The 20,231-nt window shown below is 38.5% G+C and overlaps 1 protein-coding gene across 1 annotated transcript in view; it reads left to right on the top strand.

The window, feature by feature from the left end:
- Positions 1–130: 130 nt before the first annotated feature.
- The window catches only part of LOC121408994 (serine/threonine-protein phosphatase alpha-2 isoform), a 34,943-nt gene continuing 14,842 nt past the window's right edge, over positions 131–20,231 (top strand). Inside the window, exon 1 of the mRNA XM_041600758.1 lies at positions 131–338. Coding sequence (XP_041456692.1) covers positions 284–338 — 55 coding nt within the window. The 5' untranslated portion in view covers positions 131–283. The remainder of the gene's footprint in view (positions 339–20,231) is intronic.

A 20,231-nucleotide genomic window follows, 5' to 3' on the forward strand; every position in this document is an offset into this window, starting at 1 on the left:
AGCATCGTTGGATACATCATACAAGTAAAAGTATAAGTATAGGAGTATAGTAAAGTATGAATATCATTTTAAATTCCCGGGCCATATTGCGCATGTATTTTGCGCAACTATCGATAATTTGCGCTCGAGATATCGATGACTATCGGTAACCGTCCGCCGAAACTGCTGTCATTCTCTGTACTTACACTTCCCTATTCCATAAATAAAATCCATTTTAAACTCGAACATCCTGTCATTTGATAAGACACCATTTGCTTAGGACAAGTTTTGATACATATAACTAATGGCTGAAGCGGACAAATTTAACGTAGACGCTGTAATACAACGATTATTAGAAGGTAAGTTCAATAAGCTTTTGCTTTGATTCATTCAATTTCGTTACCGGGGAGCGTATACGGTACTGTATGTATATACACACAGCGTACCGGTACGGCACTGAAAAAGAACGTAACTTACATTAGGGGGCCTAGCCTAGGCTACACTACAACAAAATCTACACCAAGCCAGAGTAAATTAGATCTCTTCCACTAACATTAGGTCGACGACGTCTACGGGTCGATGTCCTATAGTACTCATAAAAATTAGTACCAAGTCTGCACACCTAAAGATTTGAGTTAAAATTAAGGGCCTAACATTACAATTAAAAAAACGTCATAACGATGAATTTCTTATTTCACAAAATCTTTCAGTATACTATAATTTAATGATATTGATAACGAGAATGTCCCTCAAATAAATGCAATCATGTCCTTAAGGCTTAATGTTACATGATTATGCATGAGTTAGTACCGAGCGTACATCATGTCTGTGCACCCATTCACTTTGCATGCAATTTGGGGGTTTTGATGAAAGAGGCTGCTTTTTGAGGTGGTCACATGAAATGCCCAAAATTCATTATTTTTCCGTCATTTTGAGTCAGATTTCTGTAGGCCTAGTATGAATATCGGCATTATCCTGGTTAAGTCACCACTCCATTCACTGCCTTTCATTTCGACAGCAGCAGTGACTTCTTTCAGTAGCGATGCCAAACCAGCCGCGCGTTCGCATCGGTATGCTCTGCCCCTGTGTAAAACATGGTCTCAGAAAACTCTTTTCCAGTCTTTAAATATTAATTCAGTAACACTCTGACCCACAAAAATCCGAAGATTATTAAATTAAAATAGGAAATTTTCACTTTACATTCTGATTTGAGGTTAGAATCGCCAGATATTTTGCACTTGAAATGTGTCTTGAAACCTGCCTGATCGTACGATGCGCGCGGCCATTTTGAATCTCAGAAGCCAAAAGTGGAAAGTACTGCTCATGTCATAATCATGTGACACACAAGATTTTGACTTCCACCAGTGTTTGTGGCAATTTGAATCGTTAGTTTAGTACTTTTGCTCTGAAATTATGTCTAAAAAATCCAATTTTTTTGCATTTTGATATCATGATTTGTTGAGATTTTGTTGATATGGTGATTTGATGATGACATGAATGTTTTGACCCCTTTATCTTACCCCTACACATGAAAAACCAAAAAACTCCCAGCATCATGAGATTCTTTGAATTCTAAGCTTTGTAATGATACCAAACTTGTTACCAATTAGCAAACCGCGAATTACCGCCAGCGGGAAAGATAAGGGCTTGCACTGTCCCCAATCTGGAAAATTCAGGGTCAATACAGAGACTGTATAGTCTGTTGAGTAGGGTTGTTTGGTTTTTGGTGATTATGTAACAGATGGTGATGTACCTTTCTTGCCCTTTTAAACCCTGATTATGGTCCAAGGCCCCATTTTTTTTTGTTTTTTGCCTGATTTATTATGTCTAGATCTATGTTTACCCCTTCCATAATTTGCCCCAGGCCCCTGCGTGGCCTATATGTTTGCAACCCGCCCCTCACCCATAATTGCCATTATTACTCGTCCCAACCCTATTTCTTTTTTTTTTTGGGGGGGGCCTGTAACACGGACCCCAAACTTTATTGGCCCTTGCCCCCTGACCCCATTTTTTTTGGGGGGGGCTACCCATTATCGGTACTTGTCCAACGTCACCGGCCCGGCGGCCCCTACCTATCCTGACCCATTTTTTTTAGCTACCTTTAAGCCGTCAAATGTTACTGGCCCCCGCCCCTCCCCCATCCCGGCCCTGCCCCCCCCCCCACCAGCCCAATTTTTTTTTAGCTTTCTTTAACTTGTCCAACCTTACCGGCCCCTGGCACCCCATCCCGGCCCCTGGCACCCCATCTTGGCCCCGACCCAATTTTTTTATTTCTTTTTTATTTTTAGCTTTCTTTAATTTGTCCAACCTTACTGGCCCCTGGCCCCCCTCCCCCCCCATCACGGCCCGTGGCCCCTTACCAAATATTTTTTTTTTTTTTTTTTTTTAGTTTAGTTTTCTTTAACTGGTGCCTGGCCCCATCCCGGCCCATGGCCCCTGACCCATTTTTTTTTTTTTTTTTTTTATTTTTTTTTTTTAGCTTTCTTTAACTTGTCCAATCTTACCGGCCCCTGGTCCCCCTCCCCCCATCATGGCCCGTGGCCCCTGACCTAATTTTTTTTTTTTTTTTTTTTCTTTAACTTGTCCAACCTTACTGGTCCCTGGCCCCCCTCCCCCATCCCGGCCAGTGGCCCGACCCATTTTTTTTTAGCTTTCTTTAACTTGTCCAACCTTACTGGTCCCTGGCCCCCATACCGGTCCATGGCCCCTGACCCAATTTTTTTTTTTTTTAAAGCTTTCTTTAACTTGTCCAACCTTACCGGCCCCTGGCCCCCCTCCCCCCATTCCGGCCCGTGGCCCCCGACCCAATTTTTTTTTTTTAGCCTTCTCTAACTTGTCCAACCTTACCAAATCACTTTGGAAGGCCAGAAAGGCGATCTTGTAATATTCTCGATGTTGAATATACTTGTTTGGGGGAAAAATAGTATAACAGAATACATCTTTTCACAAGTGAACATTCGATCGTCTTTGAAATGCAGATGATACGTGTGTGGAATACTTTACCACTGACCAATTCATTGATCAGGGATCAGGCAAGTTTCTTGCATAATGATAATAATCAGTATAATGGTATTTCATTTCAAGAATGTTTGAAGCATAAACTGAATTGTACAGAGCTTTTACATGTAAACAAAAGAAAATGTAAACTGCATTTTAGTACTTAATAAAAAATAATATCAAGTTGTATTATACAAATATACATGTATACAAAGCATGAAGAAGCATAAATTTGGTAATGAATGCAGCTGGACAGTTACTTCTGCACTTGAATTGTTCATTACACATTCATCTCATTTGCATATTTACCACTTTTTGTACATGTAGAAGATAATATTCTATGAATTTCTTCTTGTGCAATTGAACATCATCACTGATGATGATACTCATATCCAATTTATTTGTAATGAAATGCCGTACACAAGAACAAACGTCATTGTAACATATATTGTACTATATTGCATCATAATCTCATTTGCATATGCATTTGCATATTTAAATACATGTATTCTGTTTGAATATTAATATATTATAATAGTTTAATCAAGGAATAGGCCACTTGACATATTGTTGGTGGTTAATTTCCTCATACATGTAGTTTGAAAAGAAATATTTTTAACATACATGTTTACAATATGCGTATCATTGGCTTTGCATCATAACCTCATTTACATAAAGATATATGGTATTTAAATTTGCATATTTAATTATATGAAACACTCTTTTTTTAATATTATATATTGGTTTAATCAAAGAATGGGCCAATTGACATATTTTGGTGGTTAATTATCTCAAAATCACTAGCATGGGTGAAACTACAAAGGCAAATACACATTCCGCATGAGCGGCAGACATTTTTAATGATATGCATGCATATTTAATTAGATATTTGCCTAATTTGCATATATTAAGAAAAAACCGTAGTCTTATTGTGAAGAGCAGGTCACAAGCTTCAAAATGAATGGTCACAACATATGTATACAGTAGATATTTTAAAATGATGTGGCATCGCTACTTTCAGTTTCATCTCCCATTGACTTTGTGCACAACGAGCGCACAAACACTGACACACACGAGAATAGAGGTGACTTATTTCAGGATAAGGCCATGAATATCTATGTATTGCATGTGTTCATCGTTTATCTTCTTATACTAGAATCGTGCAGATATGCGTGTGCACAGACAAGGGGGACTGCCCTCTGCCCAGACTTGGGGGAACTTGCCATACTTCATCACGAAGCCTTGAACCCCTCCTATACATATAACAGACACAAGCTAAGATTAATTTCCCTAGGAAATCCATCTTTGAAGATAGAAATCACTAAGCAATCACGTAAATTTGTTTGATTTTAAGTTATCTATACACCTTCATACGCTTCATGTGTATGACTATAAAGGTGCAAAAAATATGTTAATAAAAAGGTGAAAATTAGAGGTTTCTTATACAATGGTCACATTTGTTCTACGGCGGCCGTACGGCGAGTCAAAAACAGCCGTTTTAACATTTTTGTACCAGCTAAATATAGGTGGTTTGAATAAAAATGAATAAAACGGCTGTTTTCGACTCGCCATACGGCCGCCGTAGAGCAAATGTGACCATGGTATTAGACCCCTCGATCCATTTGTATACACCGCACATACAATAAGCTTGACCCTTGAACCCCTTCGTTTTGACGGACATGTACGTAGGTTCGATAAGCGACGTTACTTAAAGTAACTATTTTGAAGAACAATCTTTAGATAAAATTATTATTTAACAAATAATAAGATTTAGAACTTGATAAATATTTATAATCCAATCCCAAATTTCATTTTTTAAATATAATGACTTATCTAAATTAATCTTCAAAACGGCATTTTGTAACACCGCTTACCAAAGCTAAGTATGTACGTCATAATAAACGGTTCAAGGGTCAAGCTTATTGTAATGTTGTAACCCGCTCCCATTGCGGTACGGGTTAACCTGCTGGTATGCTCCCGATCGCAGGTTGCGGGCCGGGCTGAGTTCATTCTTGAACCCGCAGACCGTCATGCGAAAAAAAGGGAGAAGTAACGACGCATAATAAAAACATTAACAATGAAAATTGAGTTAGGATCATGTGCTTCTTACGTGGTGGATTCTTTCTTTTAGAGACGTAGATATTTAATTTTTAAAAATGCCGTGTATTTTTGTCTTGTGGACAGTGAACAGGACTGAGACAGTTCGACAAAATACATCGAGGTGCTCTTTCAAAGGAGCGCAGTGCAGCGCAGTCAAAAGCAATCGCATACATTTGTAGGCCAATGAAACTCGATGTTGAGTTTCCCGTCCCATTTTTTCCAGCTCATAATGAGGAACCGATTTCATTATTATTTTCCAGAAGATGAAAGTTTGACCTTTTGTAACCTTTTAACGCACTTTTATTCTGTGGAACTTGAAGCCAGGGAAAAATTAATCATTTTATCAGGGGCTCCATTTTCAATTTTTTTGTAATATTTTAGGGGCTCTTATCAAATGCTACGTTTTTGTAATTTTGAGGAATACCTGTTCACTTATTAAATTAATTATTACTTATTGTTGAATAATAATAAAATTATTTTCAGAATTTGATTTTCAAACGTGGGTGGGCGATGGGAAACTGAACATCGAGTTTCAGCAGCCATATCGAATGAAATACAAAAACAGAAGGAAATAATATGGAGATATACGAGAAGAAAAAATTGACTATCATTATCCAGGTATTTATTTCAATTTCCGACATATCTACGCTTTCGATTTCATTTCAAAAAAATATTAAAAAAAAGGAAAGTATTTTGAAAAGACGGGGATATCTTGTAATGTTGAAAGTTAGAGCAATTACGGGATCGGAGTTCGGTTCGGAAGTTTTGCTCCTAAAATCGAAATCGTTCGGATATCGGATCGGAAGATATTCAAAAACAAAAAAATACATTAAATTTTGTATGTGGTCGGCATGTGGACAAATGCTGCAAGCTACACTGATGGCAGAATTTGTTTTGATATCCGACAAAAGTGGAGGAAGAAGGTGATAATTTATTTTGATCTCCGACATAATCGGAGGAAGGAAAAGAAGATAATGACGTTCCAGCGCGCGACACTACCGCCGATCAACGATAGGCCTCTTCTCTACAACATCGTGGTGATGGTGGAGTCCGTCGTGAACTTTTAGAGGTCGCATTACTTACCGAAAAGGATGCACTAATATCCGAAGTTGTTTCGGATGATATTCACCTTCTCTACAACATCGTAGAGATGGCGGAGGTAATTGTAAACTCTTAAAGGTCGCATGACCTCTAGAAAAAGACGCACTATTATCCAAAGTTGTTAACGATGATATTCACCTACTCTACAACATCGTAGTGATGGCGAAGGTAATCGTAAACTCGTAAAGGTCGCATGACCTCTAGAAAAGACGCATTATTATCCAGAGTTGTTTACCATGATATTCACCTTCTCTACAACATCGTAGTGATGGCGGAGGTAATCGTAAACTCTTAAAGGTCGCATGACCTCCCGAAAAAGACGCATTATTATCCAGAGTTGTTTACCATGATATTCACCTTCTCTACAACATCGTAGTGATGGCAGAGGTAATCGTAAACTCTTAAATGTCGCATGACCTCCCGAAAAAGACGCATTATGATCCAGAGTTGTTTACCATGATATTCACCTTCTCTACAACATCGTAGTGATGGCGGAGGTAATCATAAACTCATAAAGGTCGCATGACCTCCCGAAAAAGACGCATTATTATCCAGAGTTGTTTACCATGATATTCACCTTCTCTACAACATCGTAGTGATGGCGGAGGTAATCGTAAACTCTTAAAGGTCGCATGACCTCCTGAAAAAGACGCATTATTATCCAGAGTTGTTTACCATGATATTCACCTTCTCTACAACATCGTAGTGATGGCAGAGGTAATCGTAAACTCTTAAATGTCGCATGACCTCCCGAAAAAGACGCATTATTATCCAAAGCTGTTAAAGATGATATTCACCTTCTCTACAACATCGTAGTGATGGCGGAAGTAATCGTAAACCAGGGCTCGACACGAGCGGCGGTCCGACGGTCCCAGACCGGTAAAAATCGCTGTCGAACGTAGATTTTCAGAAATAGGAAGATTTACTGGTCCGACATGACCAGTAAAAAATATCATTGTCGGGCCAGTAATTTTTCCAAAAATAGCAAGATTTTAAGGGGTCGGGACAACTCGGACCACAGGACATCTCGGACCGCGGGCCGAGTTGTCCCACCCATTACGAGATTTTTTTTCACAAGTTTCCGTATATTTTTCCGTCATTTCGAAATTTCTTGTAAAGATTTTCTAGAGATATGGTCTGATGGTAATGTTCTTCACTTTCTATTACTTTTTTTTTTGCTGAAATAAAAAAAAGTGTAATTTTAGGCGTTTTTTCGACAGCTCGCGATTCCCATAGGCGCGCGTGTATTAACTGTGTCGGTGCTCGGCTCGGCCCCGCTCAATAACTGACTTGATTTTGTGATCATTTCTCCTCAAAGTACTACTTTTATCGCAGAAGATGGACTTTGTTGTATTCCATTACTTCCATTTTCTCATCACAAGGATAAAATTTGGTGTATTTGCACGATTTTGTTCAAGTTTTTCATCTTTTTCTCTCTGGTCGCAAGAAGCGAACAACCGATGAACGGTCCGCATGCTCTTCATCGTAATTCTCCGTAGCTCGGCCGCCTGAACTGGCGGGGTGGGATTCATCCCAAATCCACAATGGAAGTGGGCATGCACAGTCAAAGAGCTGAGCTTGACTGAGTGAGAGAGAGTGAACTAGGGTTTGAAGCTTGGCAGTGTCGTATAGTCATATAGGCTCTGCCTTTTTTTTTGTAAATATGTATTTTTCAATTTTTTTCTATATTGATTTTCCCTGGTTTCGAGCTCTAAGATTGTAATATAATATGCTTCAATTTCTTTGACTGAGTGTGACTGGTGTGGATGTTTGAGTTGCTCAAAAATATTTTTACGTGGGTGGGGGCTCGGGGCGATTTCACTCTTGCCCCCGAAATGCGAAAAAAAAAATATATTTTGGGTGTAGCTGTGTGGGCATGCCGGGCTTAGGCTAGCCATCAATAAACAAATTGTTTTTTTTTTTTGGGGGGGGGGCTTAATTTTTCACTTTAAATTTATTATTTTTAGGGCTTACATGACCCTTGACCTTGATAATGTGACCTGGAACTCACTGCAGGATGTACAAGTTTCATGAACTATGTCCAAATACTTTCTAAGTTATGCTGTCATTTAATAACCTTCGGTTAAGATTTGATGTTGATGCTGCCGTCGGAAAAGCGGCGCCTACAGTCGTCCTCAAAATTATTCATACCCTTGTTGATATTTGTGATTTTTCATGTTTGTGATGAAATGAATGCATTTTGTCAAGTTTCTCTATGATTTATATGTGACCTACTAGTGAAAGAATAAGAACAATGCACAATTCAAGAAATTTCTCTTTTCAGGGGTAATTTATTCATAGATATTCAAAAAATGTCATGTTCAAAATTATTCATACCCTAGGGTTTCTGAGTACAATGTCTTTCATTAATAGTCAATAGCATAGCCTTTGTTCTTTACGACTGCTTGTAGATGATTCCTGTACATGTCCACAAGCTTCCTGCATGTATCCTGCAGGATGTTGGCCCATTCTTCCTTGGCGTAGGCCTCAAGCTGGGTCGGGTTGGTCGGGTTCCTAGCCATCACTCTGACCTTCAAGTCTCACCACAAGTTCTCGATTGGATTCAGGTCAGGACTCTGACTTGGTCATTCTAGGACGTTGATATCATTGTCCTTGCACCATTTCTTCACCAGCTTGGCGATATGCTTTGGGTCATTGACTTGTTGGTACTTCCAGTTGGGGCCAACCAGAAGTTTCTCAGCAGATTCCTTCAAGTTCCCATCAAGGATCTGGATGAAATCCTCCTTTTTCATGATTCCTTGGACTCTAACAAGGTTCCCTGTGCCACTGGAAGAAAAACATCCCCATAGCATTATGTGCCCACCAGCATGCTTGACGGTTGGCACAGTGTTCTTTGGATTGTATGCTTCCCCTTTCTTCCAGACGTATTCAACATCCATATGGCCAAATAACTCCAACTTCGTCTCATCAGACCACAGGATGGTTGACCAAAAGCTTGGATTTTGCTTCAGATGACCTCTAGCAAACGCCAGTTGAGCCTTCAGATGTTTCTCCCTGAGCAGCGGTGTCTTCCGAGGCCTTTCGTACATGGAGACCTCCTTTGTGCAAGACTCGCTCGATGGTGGACCATGACACTTTCATCCCTGACCGGTCAAGCGTTTCAAGTAGGGCCTTGGTTGTGGTCCGGGGTTGTTAGTGACCTCTTAGCAGATTTTCCTGGCAAGTTTAGGGGACACCTTGCACTTCCTGCCACGCCCACTAAGGTTCTTCACAGTGTTGTACCTCTTGTGCTTCTTGATTATGCTCTGGACTGTCGCTACAGGGACATCATCCTGCTTTGAAATGGCCTTTAACCCTTTCCCTCACTGTGGGCAAGCACAAGAAGTTGTTGTAGGTCCTCACTGAGCTCCTTCTTCTTGACCACGATTATCATGACTGAGAATGACCAGAATCCTTTCCTCTATTTATACCCTTACAGAAAGATGCTATTTTCTATCATTGTTTAATGATTTGTTTAACAAAGAAGGTATTTTATTTATTGGAACATCTTGAAATAACTATAGGACAAAGAATAGCACATTCCCAGACAGTAAAAATAATGCATATTGTCATAAAAGGACATTTTTGTTGAGGTACTGGCAAGGGTATGAATAATTCTGAACAAGTGCAAAAAATAACTTTCGACCCTATCTATTATTATGCAAATGAAGAAGAGCCAGCTCATATGTCAAATCATGCATAGCAACAAGCAGACAAAAGATACAAACAGAGTAACATCATAATAGCTTTTACAAGTGAAGAATCTACTAAAGAATGTTTTTCCACAAGGGGTATGAATAATTTTGAGGACAACTGTACATAGTCTCACTCTGCTATCCAGGTGAGACAAAAATCATGACACAGTGATGAAAATAAAGCAATAAAATGAATTTAATTGAAAAGAAAAACCACATGCTATGTAAAAGAAATGAAATTTAAAATCATAAATTCGTCATTTTTATTGAATGAAGAATTTAATTTATTGATAATTGGAAAAAAGGATTACCCCTATTTTCTTTCAATGTAACCAAAATACTTGTAGGGCCTAGTATGATTTTTCATCACATGACATGATTTTGAACAAAAATCAAGCCATATTTTTGGGTTATGTGGGACGGAATCTACATGGCGGCATTCGTGGGACTGATTTTTTTCTTCTTAAATCTATCTCTGCCGGCTATTCACCTTATTATCCCCATCCCTCCCCATCATCTTCGTCCCTATCATCATCCCCTTGGGCGCAAAACTGTCCCCAAAGGTAGAGGGGACCACAGGCTGGAAAATTTGACAAACATTTAAAAAAAGGTTAGCGCCCAAATGTAGGGTAATTTTTAACCCAAAAACAATTGACAAGAAAAGAGGGGGTTTTCAATAATATAAGGTCATTTAGTCCTAAATACATGTATCATTTCAATTGTGAATGATGCATTATTTTGTTCTCCATGAAGAAAAATAGTAGGGTGGACATTTGATATTGTGTCCCCCTATTTTTGGTAGGGGGACACGTCCCCCCCCCCCGGATTTCCTCCCATAATCATCCCTCACATCCTCGTCCTTCTCACCATCTCCATGCACCCCTCTTATCAAGAGTCATCTTCTCTCTTATTTATATCCCTCAATGACCTCCTCTTCCCTCATCATCAAGGCATGGGGATGATAGTAAAATGTCAGAAATTGTTAAATAAATCTGCAGAAACGACGGTTATTCCTGTCTAACTCTAAAGTGACCTACCGGTAACTTACTATCGGACATAGACTCGCTCCTAGACAGCTGGCAGCCTTCTGTTTCGAGGAGTTTTTTTGACATTTTGTTTCTCCTCGTACACAGATGGCTTGCTATCGTGCAGCCGCCATTAGGGTGTAAACAATGCAAAATCCCCCGACGGTTCTCATTGATTTTTGTCTTTATTTCATAAAAATATGTCAAAGAACTGGGCCAAAATAAAGATTATTATCTCGTTTTGGCCTGAAATGCACTGAAATGGGAAAAGATAAACTTAAAAGGGGAAAAAACAGTGACTTACTTCGGCTGTCACGCAACTCCCACTTGGTAACTTATCCGAACGTAATACATAAACGTACCGGTATGGCCATTGAGTCCCTGTGCAGATCGAGTCTCTGTAATTGGTGAGTGGAGCCAATGGACTTCAGCAGAACAACCAATAATAGAGACCGAAGCTTTTGGTCTAACTCACTCCTTGCCCTTTCTTGTAAAGGTCTCAAAATCAGTTCAATCAATTCATCGCCGAATCCAAAATGGCGAATGTGAATTGCGCATAACACTTGGGCAATTATTTGCATTCATGATCACCATTTTAAACAATCTTAAATCTGAACCTAGCCAATTTTCAAGTGAATTTTTATATGCCGGTCCTAGACGGGACGTATTATGGTAACACGCTCAGTGTCCGTCCGTTTATCCTTAACTTTTCCTTGTAAACGCGATAACTTCAGTTTGACTAACCGAGGCTCATATAATTTGGTGTGTATGATTCTAGCATAGATCCCAGGGAACCTATTGATTTTGAGGTTAAAAGTTCTAAGCAATTATTCTATTGATTTTGAGGTCAGAAGTTCAAAGTTGAAGCTGCCACCTTCCACTTTTCTTGCTTGACCAATAACGCCATTTTCCACGTTACAGGTGGGCGAATTAACCCTTCACTCTCGTTAAGGGTCTGAATTGCAGCCTACTACTGCCTTGTGTACTGGAGGCCCTCTCGCTCATAATTGAATTGAATCTGAATTGAAACAGCACATTTTGCTAGTCTTTGCATGGAGATACACTTGTTGATAAAAGTTTCAATCAGGGTCTGTGCCTGTAGACTAGGCGTATTATGTGCTCGCCTTAGTGACACTCTTGTTATCATTATTTTTAAAGTGTCATAAATTTCTTATTTTATACCCGATTTTGATGAAATTTTCAGTGTTATGCTTGTTGGATTTTTCTCTTTTTATTCAAATCAACTTTTGTAGGGATTGTCCTTTTACAACAACGCGTGCCTCATTTACTTCTCATCCACAGTCCCTTGCCCCCTGGCTTGTGTTGAGGTTCTCTTTGAATTATTTTTTCTTATTGTTTAAAATTTTTCTTTTCTTTTTGTCGCCCTATTGTTGTCTCACCTGCATAGAAGAGTGAGACTAAAGGCACCGCTTTTCCGACGGCGGCGGCGTCAACATCAAATCTTAACCTAAGGTTAAGTTTTTGAAATGAAATCATAACTTAGAAAGTATATGGACCTAGTTCATTTAACTTGGACATAAGGTTAATCAAGTATCACCCAACATCCTGCATGAGTTTCACGTCACATGACCAAGGTCAAAGGTCATTTAGGGTCAAAGAACTTTGGCCGAATAGGGGGTATTTGTTGAATTACCATCATAACTTTGAAAGTATGTTGGTCTAGTTCATAAAACTTGGACAAAAGTGTAAACAAGTATCACTGAACATCCTGTGTGCATTTTAGGTCACATGACCAAGGTCAAAGGTCAATGAACTTTGGCCATAATGGGGGTATCTGTTGAATTACCATCATAACTTTGCAAGTTTATTGATCTGACTTTTGAAACTTATAAGTGTAATAAAGTATCACTGAATATCCTGTGCAAGTTTCAGGTCACATGATCAAGGTCAAAGGTCGTGTGAGGTTAATGAATTTTGGCCACATTGGGGGTATTTGTTGAATTACCATCCTATCTCTAAGTGTATTGGTCTAGTTCATAAAAAGTGGAAATAAGAGTAACCAAGTATCACTGAACATCTTGTGCGAGTTATAGTAGTTTATAGTAGTACTGCTGCTGCTACATGTATGTTGAATCGTGTGATGCAGGTGAGACGGCCAGAGGCATTCCACTTGTTTTTCATTATATTTTGCTTTTAGTATCATACCTTATTGTATTTTGTTTTTTTATGATTTTGTGCTTTTGTCCATACTATGCAGCACTGTTACCATGTTTTATTGTATATTGTACTTTTTTATTGTGGTCTACAAGTAGGGAAGAGTAGGGTAAATACCACCTAAGATCACTTCCAAGACCACTCTGAGTGTCCCTGTTACACATTAAACTGGTTTCTACTAAACTTTTTTTTCACTTTGCTACATGTAGTTTAAAGATGTAGATGAGTACGGGGTCTTAAAAATTGTTTATTTGAAAGCTAGGACTGCTTTGCTCATACTCATAAGACACATCTGAGGATGGATTGTGCATACATGTACAATACAGTTGCAGGTTGAAAAAGATATTTATAATTATATCTCAACTCTGATATGTTTTCAGTCACAAATTGTAATATTTTTATTCAAATTAATGAAATTCAAATCTACTAACCCTGTCTAATAAGTGCTAGACTCCTTGAAGATGTTCATGTACTGTAGGCATTCTACACTGCATGTACCCTGGTTACCTTTGGTATTTACATCTTGCAGACCATCCATCTCCTCTCAGCAGCTCTATCACATGCCTGGGCAAAATCAATATGCATAGAGAAAGAAGACAGAAGGAACAGGAGAAGAGCAGGCAAGCTGTAGGATAAAAATCCCATACTATAGTAAATGGTGTCTGGAATTTTTTTTTTTCTAGCATGTGCATGTAACATTTGTGCCTCTTGTGAAAGAAAAAATGAACAAGATATTATTGCCAGCAATGCAAGCACAAGGATCATTAAAAGCTTCATCTGCCATGCTCAATTTGTCATGGTCATGAATAATGAGCCTTGGTGATCTGTACTCTTTTATGAAGTACATGTAGCCAATTGTTTTCAATTAAGATTGACCATGAACATACATGTACATGGAGCTGCAAGAGGATGGATATTGTCTTGATTAGACATTGTACGTTTCTTTTGTAAATTGTAGAATAACATAACAGTAAAGATGAGGGATTTATTAGCCCAATGTCCTGCAATTAGGGAAAAGAATCCTACTGTTTTCATGTGGACCCAAACTACTAGAACTTCAAGAATATAGGATGTAGGACTGCTCAAATACCTTGGAAAAATAAGCAGTGTACATGTAGTTGCTGCCACTGACCACTTCACTTAAGGCATGGTCACACCGCCCGAGCGTTGTTGGAGCGGTCGTGGAGTGGAGAGAGAAAAAATCATCACCGCTCACTACCGTTCACCATTTTCGATTTCGATTGTTTTTTGTTTTCGATTTTTCCCCCAATTTTGTGAGCGAAATTTGGCCCTCTTTTCCTACCGCTCCAACAATGCTCGGGCGGTGTGACCATGCCTTTACATACGTACATACATGCCATTACAGGAAAGTGGGGTAAATACATGTACATGCAAGGTCCCCTTATTCATAATTCAAATTACATCTCTTTTTTTTTCTCGTAGCAGGAGAAACATGATTAAATGTCTAATTATTATCCAATAGAAATATGAGAACTAATCAATCACATTTGCATATTCACTTTCATTAAATCATCAAACTCTTCAGATCAATTCAAGAAACTTCTAAAAACATACCTCTTTTCAGATTAATTTCTTTTGAATGTATTTTTATTGTAATATGTAATCTTGTTTTAAACTCATTTGTAAACACTGTGATATAGTTAACTATGGAGAGCGTACTAAATGCTAGTTATTATTATTATTATTATTAATGAGCATTAAAATTGTTGGCTGGGGGCCTTATTTGCCCCATGGGGAAAATGAGGCCCCTGGATTAAAAACTATTTTCTGTTGCTATATTCAAAGTAAAAATAGTTCATTTGAGTTTGATACAGTCACACACATTTACTTGTATCAATTACATGATTAATATTTATTTTTCACCCAAAGGCCTTCATTTAAGGAATTATTGATGAATCCTGTCTAATATTTTGGAAAAAAAACAAATGATTTTCAGATTGTGTTTTCAACTTTCACAGTGAATATATTATTATGTTTCTACATATGTTCTATCGGAAATGAACACTTTTAGTGTACATACTAAGCAAGTGTGGACTCTGTCAACACTCAACACTGCATTTTATTGTTTGCATGCATGTAACCATACATTGTCAATCGTATTTTAATCTGGGGTTACATTGTCAATCATATTTTAATCCGGGGGCGTCATTGGCCTCATTGGGCATGTTACATGTAAGTTCGTACACACCTGTAGGCTTCCAGTCAGAAGAAAGTAGGGAAAGTGGTGAATTTTACTGCAGTACTGGCTTGTAGTAGGCCTGACTTGAAATGGATATTTGTATATTAGGATACCCGACACTGAAAACCGGACGGCGGACGGGTATCCGAAATTTTACCCTGAAATATAAGAAATATCCATTTGCACTTATTTGAGTTATATTTAAGATTTTCAGTTATATTTGAGTTTTGAACCTATCCGATGATGACGAGAGTCAGCGTGCGCTAATTGAAATATTTCTGAAAACCACGAAATTACGAGAAGCGGAATATTTTGGGTTGAATCTGTTTTGCAATCGGATTTGACTCATGTGAGTTAGCGTGAGGCTACGGCTACTACAAATGTAGATCGTATGAGTTATGACTGTGTAAGCTATTAGTTAATGACTATTATTTGAGTATACAAGTCGGGCCTAGTTACGATCCCATTTAATGGTTGCGAGAGTACATGTATGTGTGTTTATTTTTAGTTCCAATCGAATGAAATCAGATGCAATGAATTTGACCGAGGCGAGTGTAAGTGCGAGTCCACTATTACTAAAAGTCTAAAACCAGACAGGCCTAAATCGTTCAGCTCACGCACATGCTGTCCTGTCTGGACTTGTCTGGAGTGAATCGTCCGATATATATTTGGTCACATTACACTCACTACACCTTCAAATGGTATCGTACTTACGGTACTAGGAATATTTTCATTTTCATGTCAGGTATCTCCCCATTCCCCAAATTATAGCCAAGCTTCTCATGTCTCAACTTACATTCATCACCAGTAAGTTTTACTGCAAAGCACGTCGATCCACAACCGACCACATACTCGGCGTGCGCACATCATAAACCTTTCTGGCACGATACCGCCTTTTAAGTATTGTTTACGTGATGATTTGTCAGAACGGAACTTTACTCCTTTCATGGATGGTCATGCTCCAAAGTCCAAAACTGATGTAAGGTCATGTTTCAAAACTGATATAAAAACGATGGTTTTCGGCGGGAATATATTACCGAAGAAGATTAATTGATATTGGTGATTATATTGGCTACTAAAACTTATAAATTTTGTTGATGAGTCTCACTAAATTTAATGAGTTTTTGTGACAGGAAAGTGGTGAATCTGTGTCCACGGATACCCGAGCCCGAAAAATGAAAACCATTATCCGTCCACGCGGGTGGAAAGTCCATTCGGATATCCGTTTGGTGGGAGCACTAGCTTGTACAATACAAAAGTAAACTAAGATACAAGTTAAAACATATTACTGGATTGGTACAGTACTCGCCTCTATTTAATTTGAGGTGCTGCTGGGTTTGTGTTCTTCTTGGCCATATGATTTGGAAATGAGACATTATCTACATGTATACTCAAGATATGTGCTATAAAGGACTTTTCTCAAATACCATAAGTAACGGTGTATTAACCGCACCTTTTTCTCGGCGGGGTAGAAGCAAAAGTCGGGGGTGCGGTTTATACACGGTGACGGGTCTGAGCCAGCCCGCCGTAACCCCTCCCATACATGTACGATGTCTGCCAGTTCACAACACATCGAGTGGCCGGGCGTAGCCGCCCAGGCAATGTCGTTTAGAGGGGTATGAGCCGCGGGTAATGGGAAGCGATTATTGCAATATATTTAAATGTTGTCCATAACAAACGCACCCACCTTCATGACACTAATTTTGACTTTATTCTCGATTCAAAGTAGTGAAGTTCCCTGGCTAATTTAAAAGAGACGCCAAGCATACTCGGTAATATTTTGTCACCGCTGAGCGAGAGTTGAGTGAGCTTGGAAGATTGCGTTGTAATGTGGTTATAGTGCGACTTAAGCTGGCGCTATTCAAAGTCCCGTTTCGCGCCAGCTTTTTTTTTCCTTCCTGTTTGCTTTTCATAAGATACCATGTAAACTACGCACGAGAGAGACGGCACGAAGCCGTAAAAAACAACTGGAAAAAATGCCAATTTCTTTGTTTCTTGAACCTTCCTATAATCCCGTATCCAAAATTCATGCTAAGACATCAAATTTCTGAAAGTGATTGTGAGATTGTGATGTAAGAAATGTGAATGTTTCTTCCTCCTACGCTGGGAAGACACAGATCATAATTTGATAAGATGTACTGGCATGACTTGTACTGTATCGTAGTTTGCAATGTAATGGCAGTGCTGTGTGTGTAGTATGTGTACACTGACTGTGAGGTGAGCGAGTGTGTAAGTTGCCAATTTTGTCGGGACCGTTCTTTCTTTCTAACATTTGTAGATGAATTGATCAAGAACAGCATATTTCTGCATACCGGTAATCTCTTTGGATACTTTGAAATCTTAAAAACTTAGATTTTGTTTCTTTGTACCTCAAATATGCATGTAAATGTGAGATTTTTTTTTTTTTTTTTTTTTTTTTTTTTTTTTAGTCCAAAGTTGGGGGTGCGGTTAATACACGGGTGCGGTTAATACACCGTTACTTACGGTACCACACTAACAGCAATCCCCTTGACACTTGTAAACTTGAGCAATGAGTTGAAAAAATAAAATTGGGAGCCTTATTTACCCTGGGGCATCTATTACCCCACTCTCCCCAACACATGTATTTGATCTCCATTGTTCGAGGATTTCTGATGTCATGTTCATTGCTGTTATGCAGGGAAAGACAAGCAAGATAAACAGAACTTGTTAGCATCCCCATGGCGACTGTGTCGTCAGTTCCAAGTTGACAGAAGAATATGCAAGGAATGTTGGGATTGTGTTTTATTTCCTCTCTACATGTACATGTATATATACACCTGTACACTGTACATGTTAATGGCATTGGTGCTGACTACTGGTTAATTGTGTGCAGTAAATTGAGTAAAATATTCACTTGACTCTTTAATGGTTTGCTATTTTGCCATGGATAAAGTAGACTGTACATGTATGTAAAATAAGAATTTTCTGAATTGCTGGTGTGAAACACTGGCACATCTACATGTACATGTACATGGTCTGAGTATCTTATCTAAATCTGCACAAAGTACATACCTGAATACCTGATATTGATTGTGTCCCTGTATTAGGGGAAAATGGGGCAAATTAGGCCACCTTTTTTAATTCCAATTATATCTTTTTAATGTAAAGCAGTTGAAACATGATTAGATGTCTATTACTAGATGTAGAGTAGACCGACATTATCCATTTGAAATGTTAGAACTAATCAGCCTAGTTTGCATATTGATGAGCCATAGATATTTTTATTGGTTGGCCTTATTTGTCCCACTGAAAATGGGGCAAATGAAGCCACTTGATTAAAACCTATTATTATTTTGCTGTATTCAAAGTAAAAATAGTTCAGTTGGTTTGAAATCACTAAACATTACCTAGTAGCAATCATATTAACATTTTTTACATGTAGTTATTTGCCAAAACAACCCCATTTAAGGATTAATTTATTCATCCTATCCAATATTCTTTGTTTTCTACTGTCACAGTTCGTGAATGAAGAAGTCACAGATTATGCACTATTGATTTCATTTTTAAACAATCATTAAAAAACGAGAGAAATATTATGAGAAGATGGGAAAAAACTTGCCAATGTTTACATGTACGTGGCCATCTTGTTCTCTTAGTTGGTAGCTAAGCTATGAGATGCATATAGAGTTTGCCGCCCTCTATAGCATAGGTACCAACAAAGGGAACAAGATGGCCATGCACATAGTAAATTAAGATAAAAATTAAAAGTTAATACACATTTCTGGGTAGGTACAGTACTCGTATCTAAAGTGGCAATGCCAATTTCAAAATTTTGATTTTGAGGTGCTCCTGGGTTTGTGTAGGGACAGTGATTTTCCGTTTCAAAAAAATGCTTTTTCCGTTTCAGAAAATCCCAAATTCCGTTTCAGCATGTCAGAAAACGGAAATTCTGTTTCCCCATAGACTTTGTACACACGGAAAAGTGACAATTCCGTTTACACATTGAATAGCAAAATCAGAACATGTACACTCGCATTGGTCAAAATTTGTATCTTCTACTGTACCAACAACATAATAGAATCCGTTCTAATCGGATCTTTGCGGGTGCATGAATTTTTTTTCCAAACATATTTAGCATGCATACATGTACATCCTCACATTAGCATTATTTTACGGTGCAATTAAATTTCATCGATTATTTTGGGGTTTTTGGACATTGTTATCACCAGTCAACGACTTTTGCCAATCCGCCATCTTGGATTTTAAGACCACGATATCGTGCTGTTACGTCTTCAAACATAGAGGGCAGCAACACACGACCGTGTAGTTGGAGCGATATGTGTGCATAGCGCATTTGAAATTATGTTGAATGCTTGCTCAATAGTAACTTCAAGGGAAAAATTACATTTTAGGCCTATATTAATCTCAATCTTTCTTAGTACATGTACTTCTGATAATATTCTACGACAATTCTTTTTTTATTTGCATGTCATATTTATATGTACTGTAGTACAAAGTGCTTGGCCCAGACCTCAGAGAAACATGCCCATTTAGTTTTGTATTTTATTTCGATGCATGTTCCAAATATCGTGTAAAATGGTAACTTTCCAATCATTTGTTTGGACAATGGGCCTTGTATGGCTCTTTTTTTACCATCCAAATTGACAAAATTTAGTGACTGCCTACTATTTTGTACAACATAGGAAAACCATGAACATTTTTTTTTCATGTTTAATCACTTTCATGAAATTTGGGCAGGATAATCAAGCATCACTAGGCGGTTTCAAACCGCCTCGATCACAAGAATCCCCGTTAAATTACGGGAACTGTTTTCGGCTAAAAAATACCCGTTAATTATTCCTGCATTCACACCGCCCCGAAACACATCCTTCGGGATAAGTTCCCGAAGTTACGAGCATGCGCATTATGGTCTGATAAGCAGGCAAGGCGCAAAATTCAAAATCACTAGCCCAGCAGCCACCCACGCCGCCGCGCCCA

The sequence above is a fragment of the Lytechinus variegatus genome, chromosome 2 (genome assembly GCF_018143015.1).
Source record: "Lytechinus variegatus isolate NC3 chromosome 2, Lvar_3.0, whole genome shotgun sequence".
Classification (NCBI taxonomy): Eukaryota; Metazoa; Echinodermata; class Echinoidea; order Temnopleuroida; family Toxopneustidae; genus Lytechinus; species Lytechinus variegatus.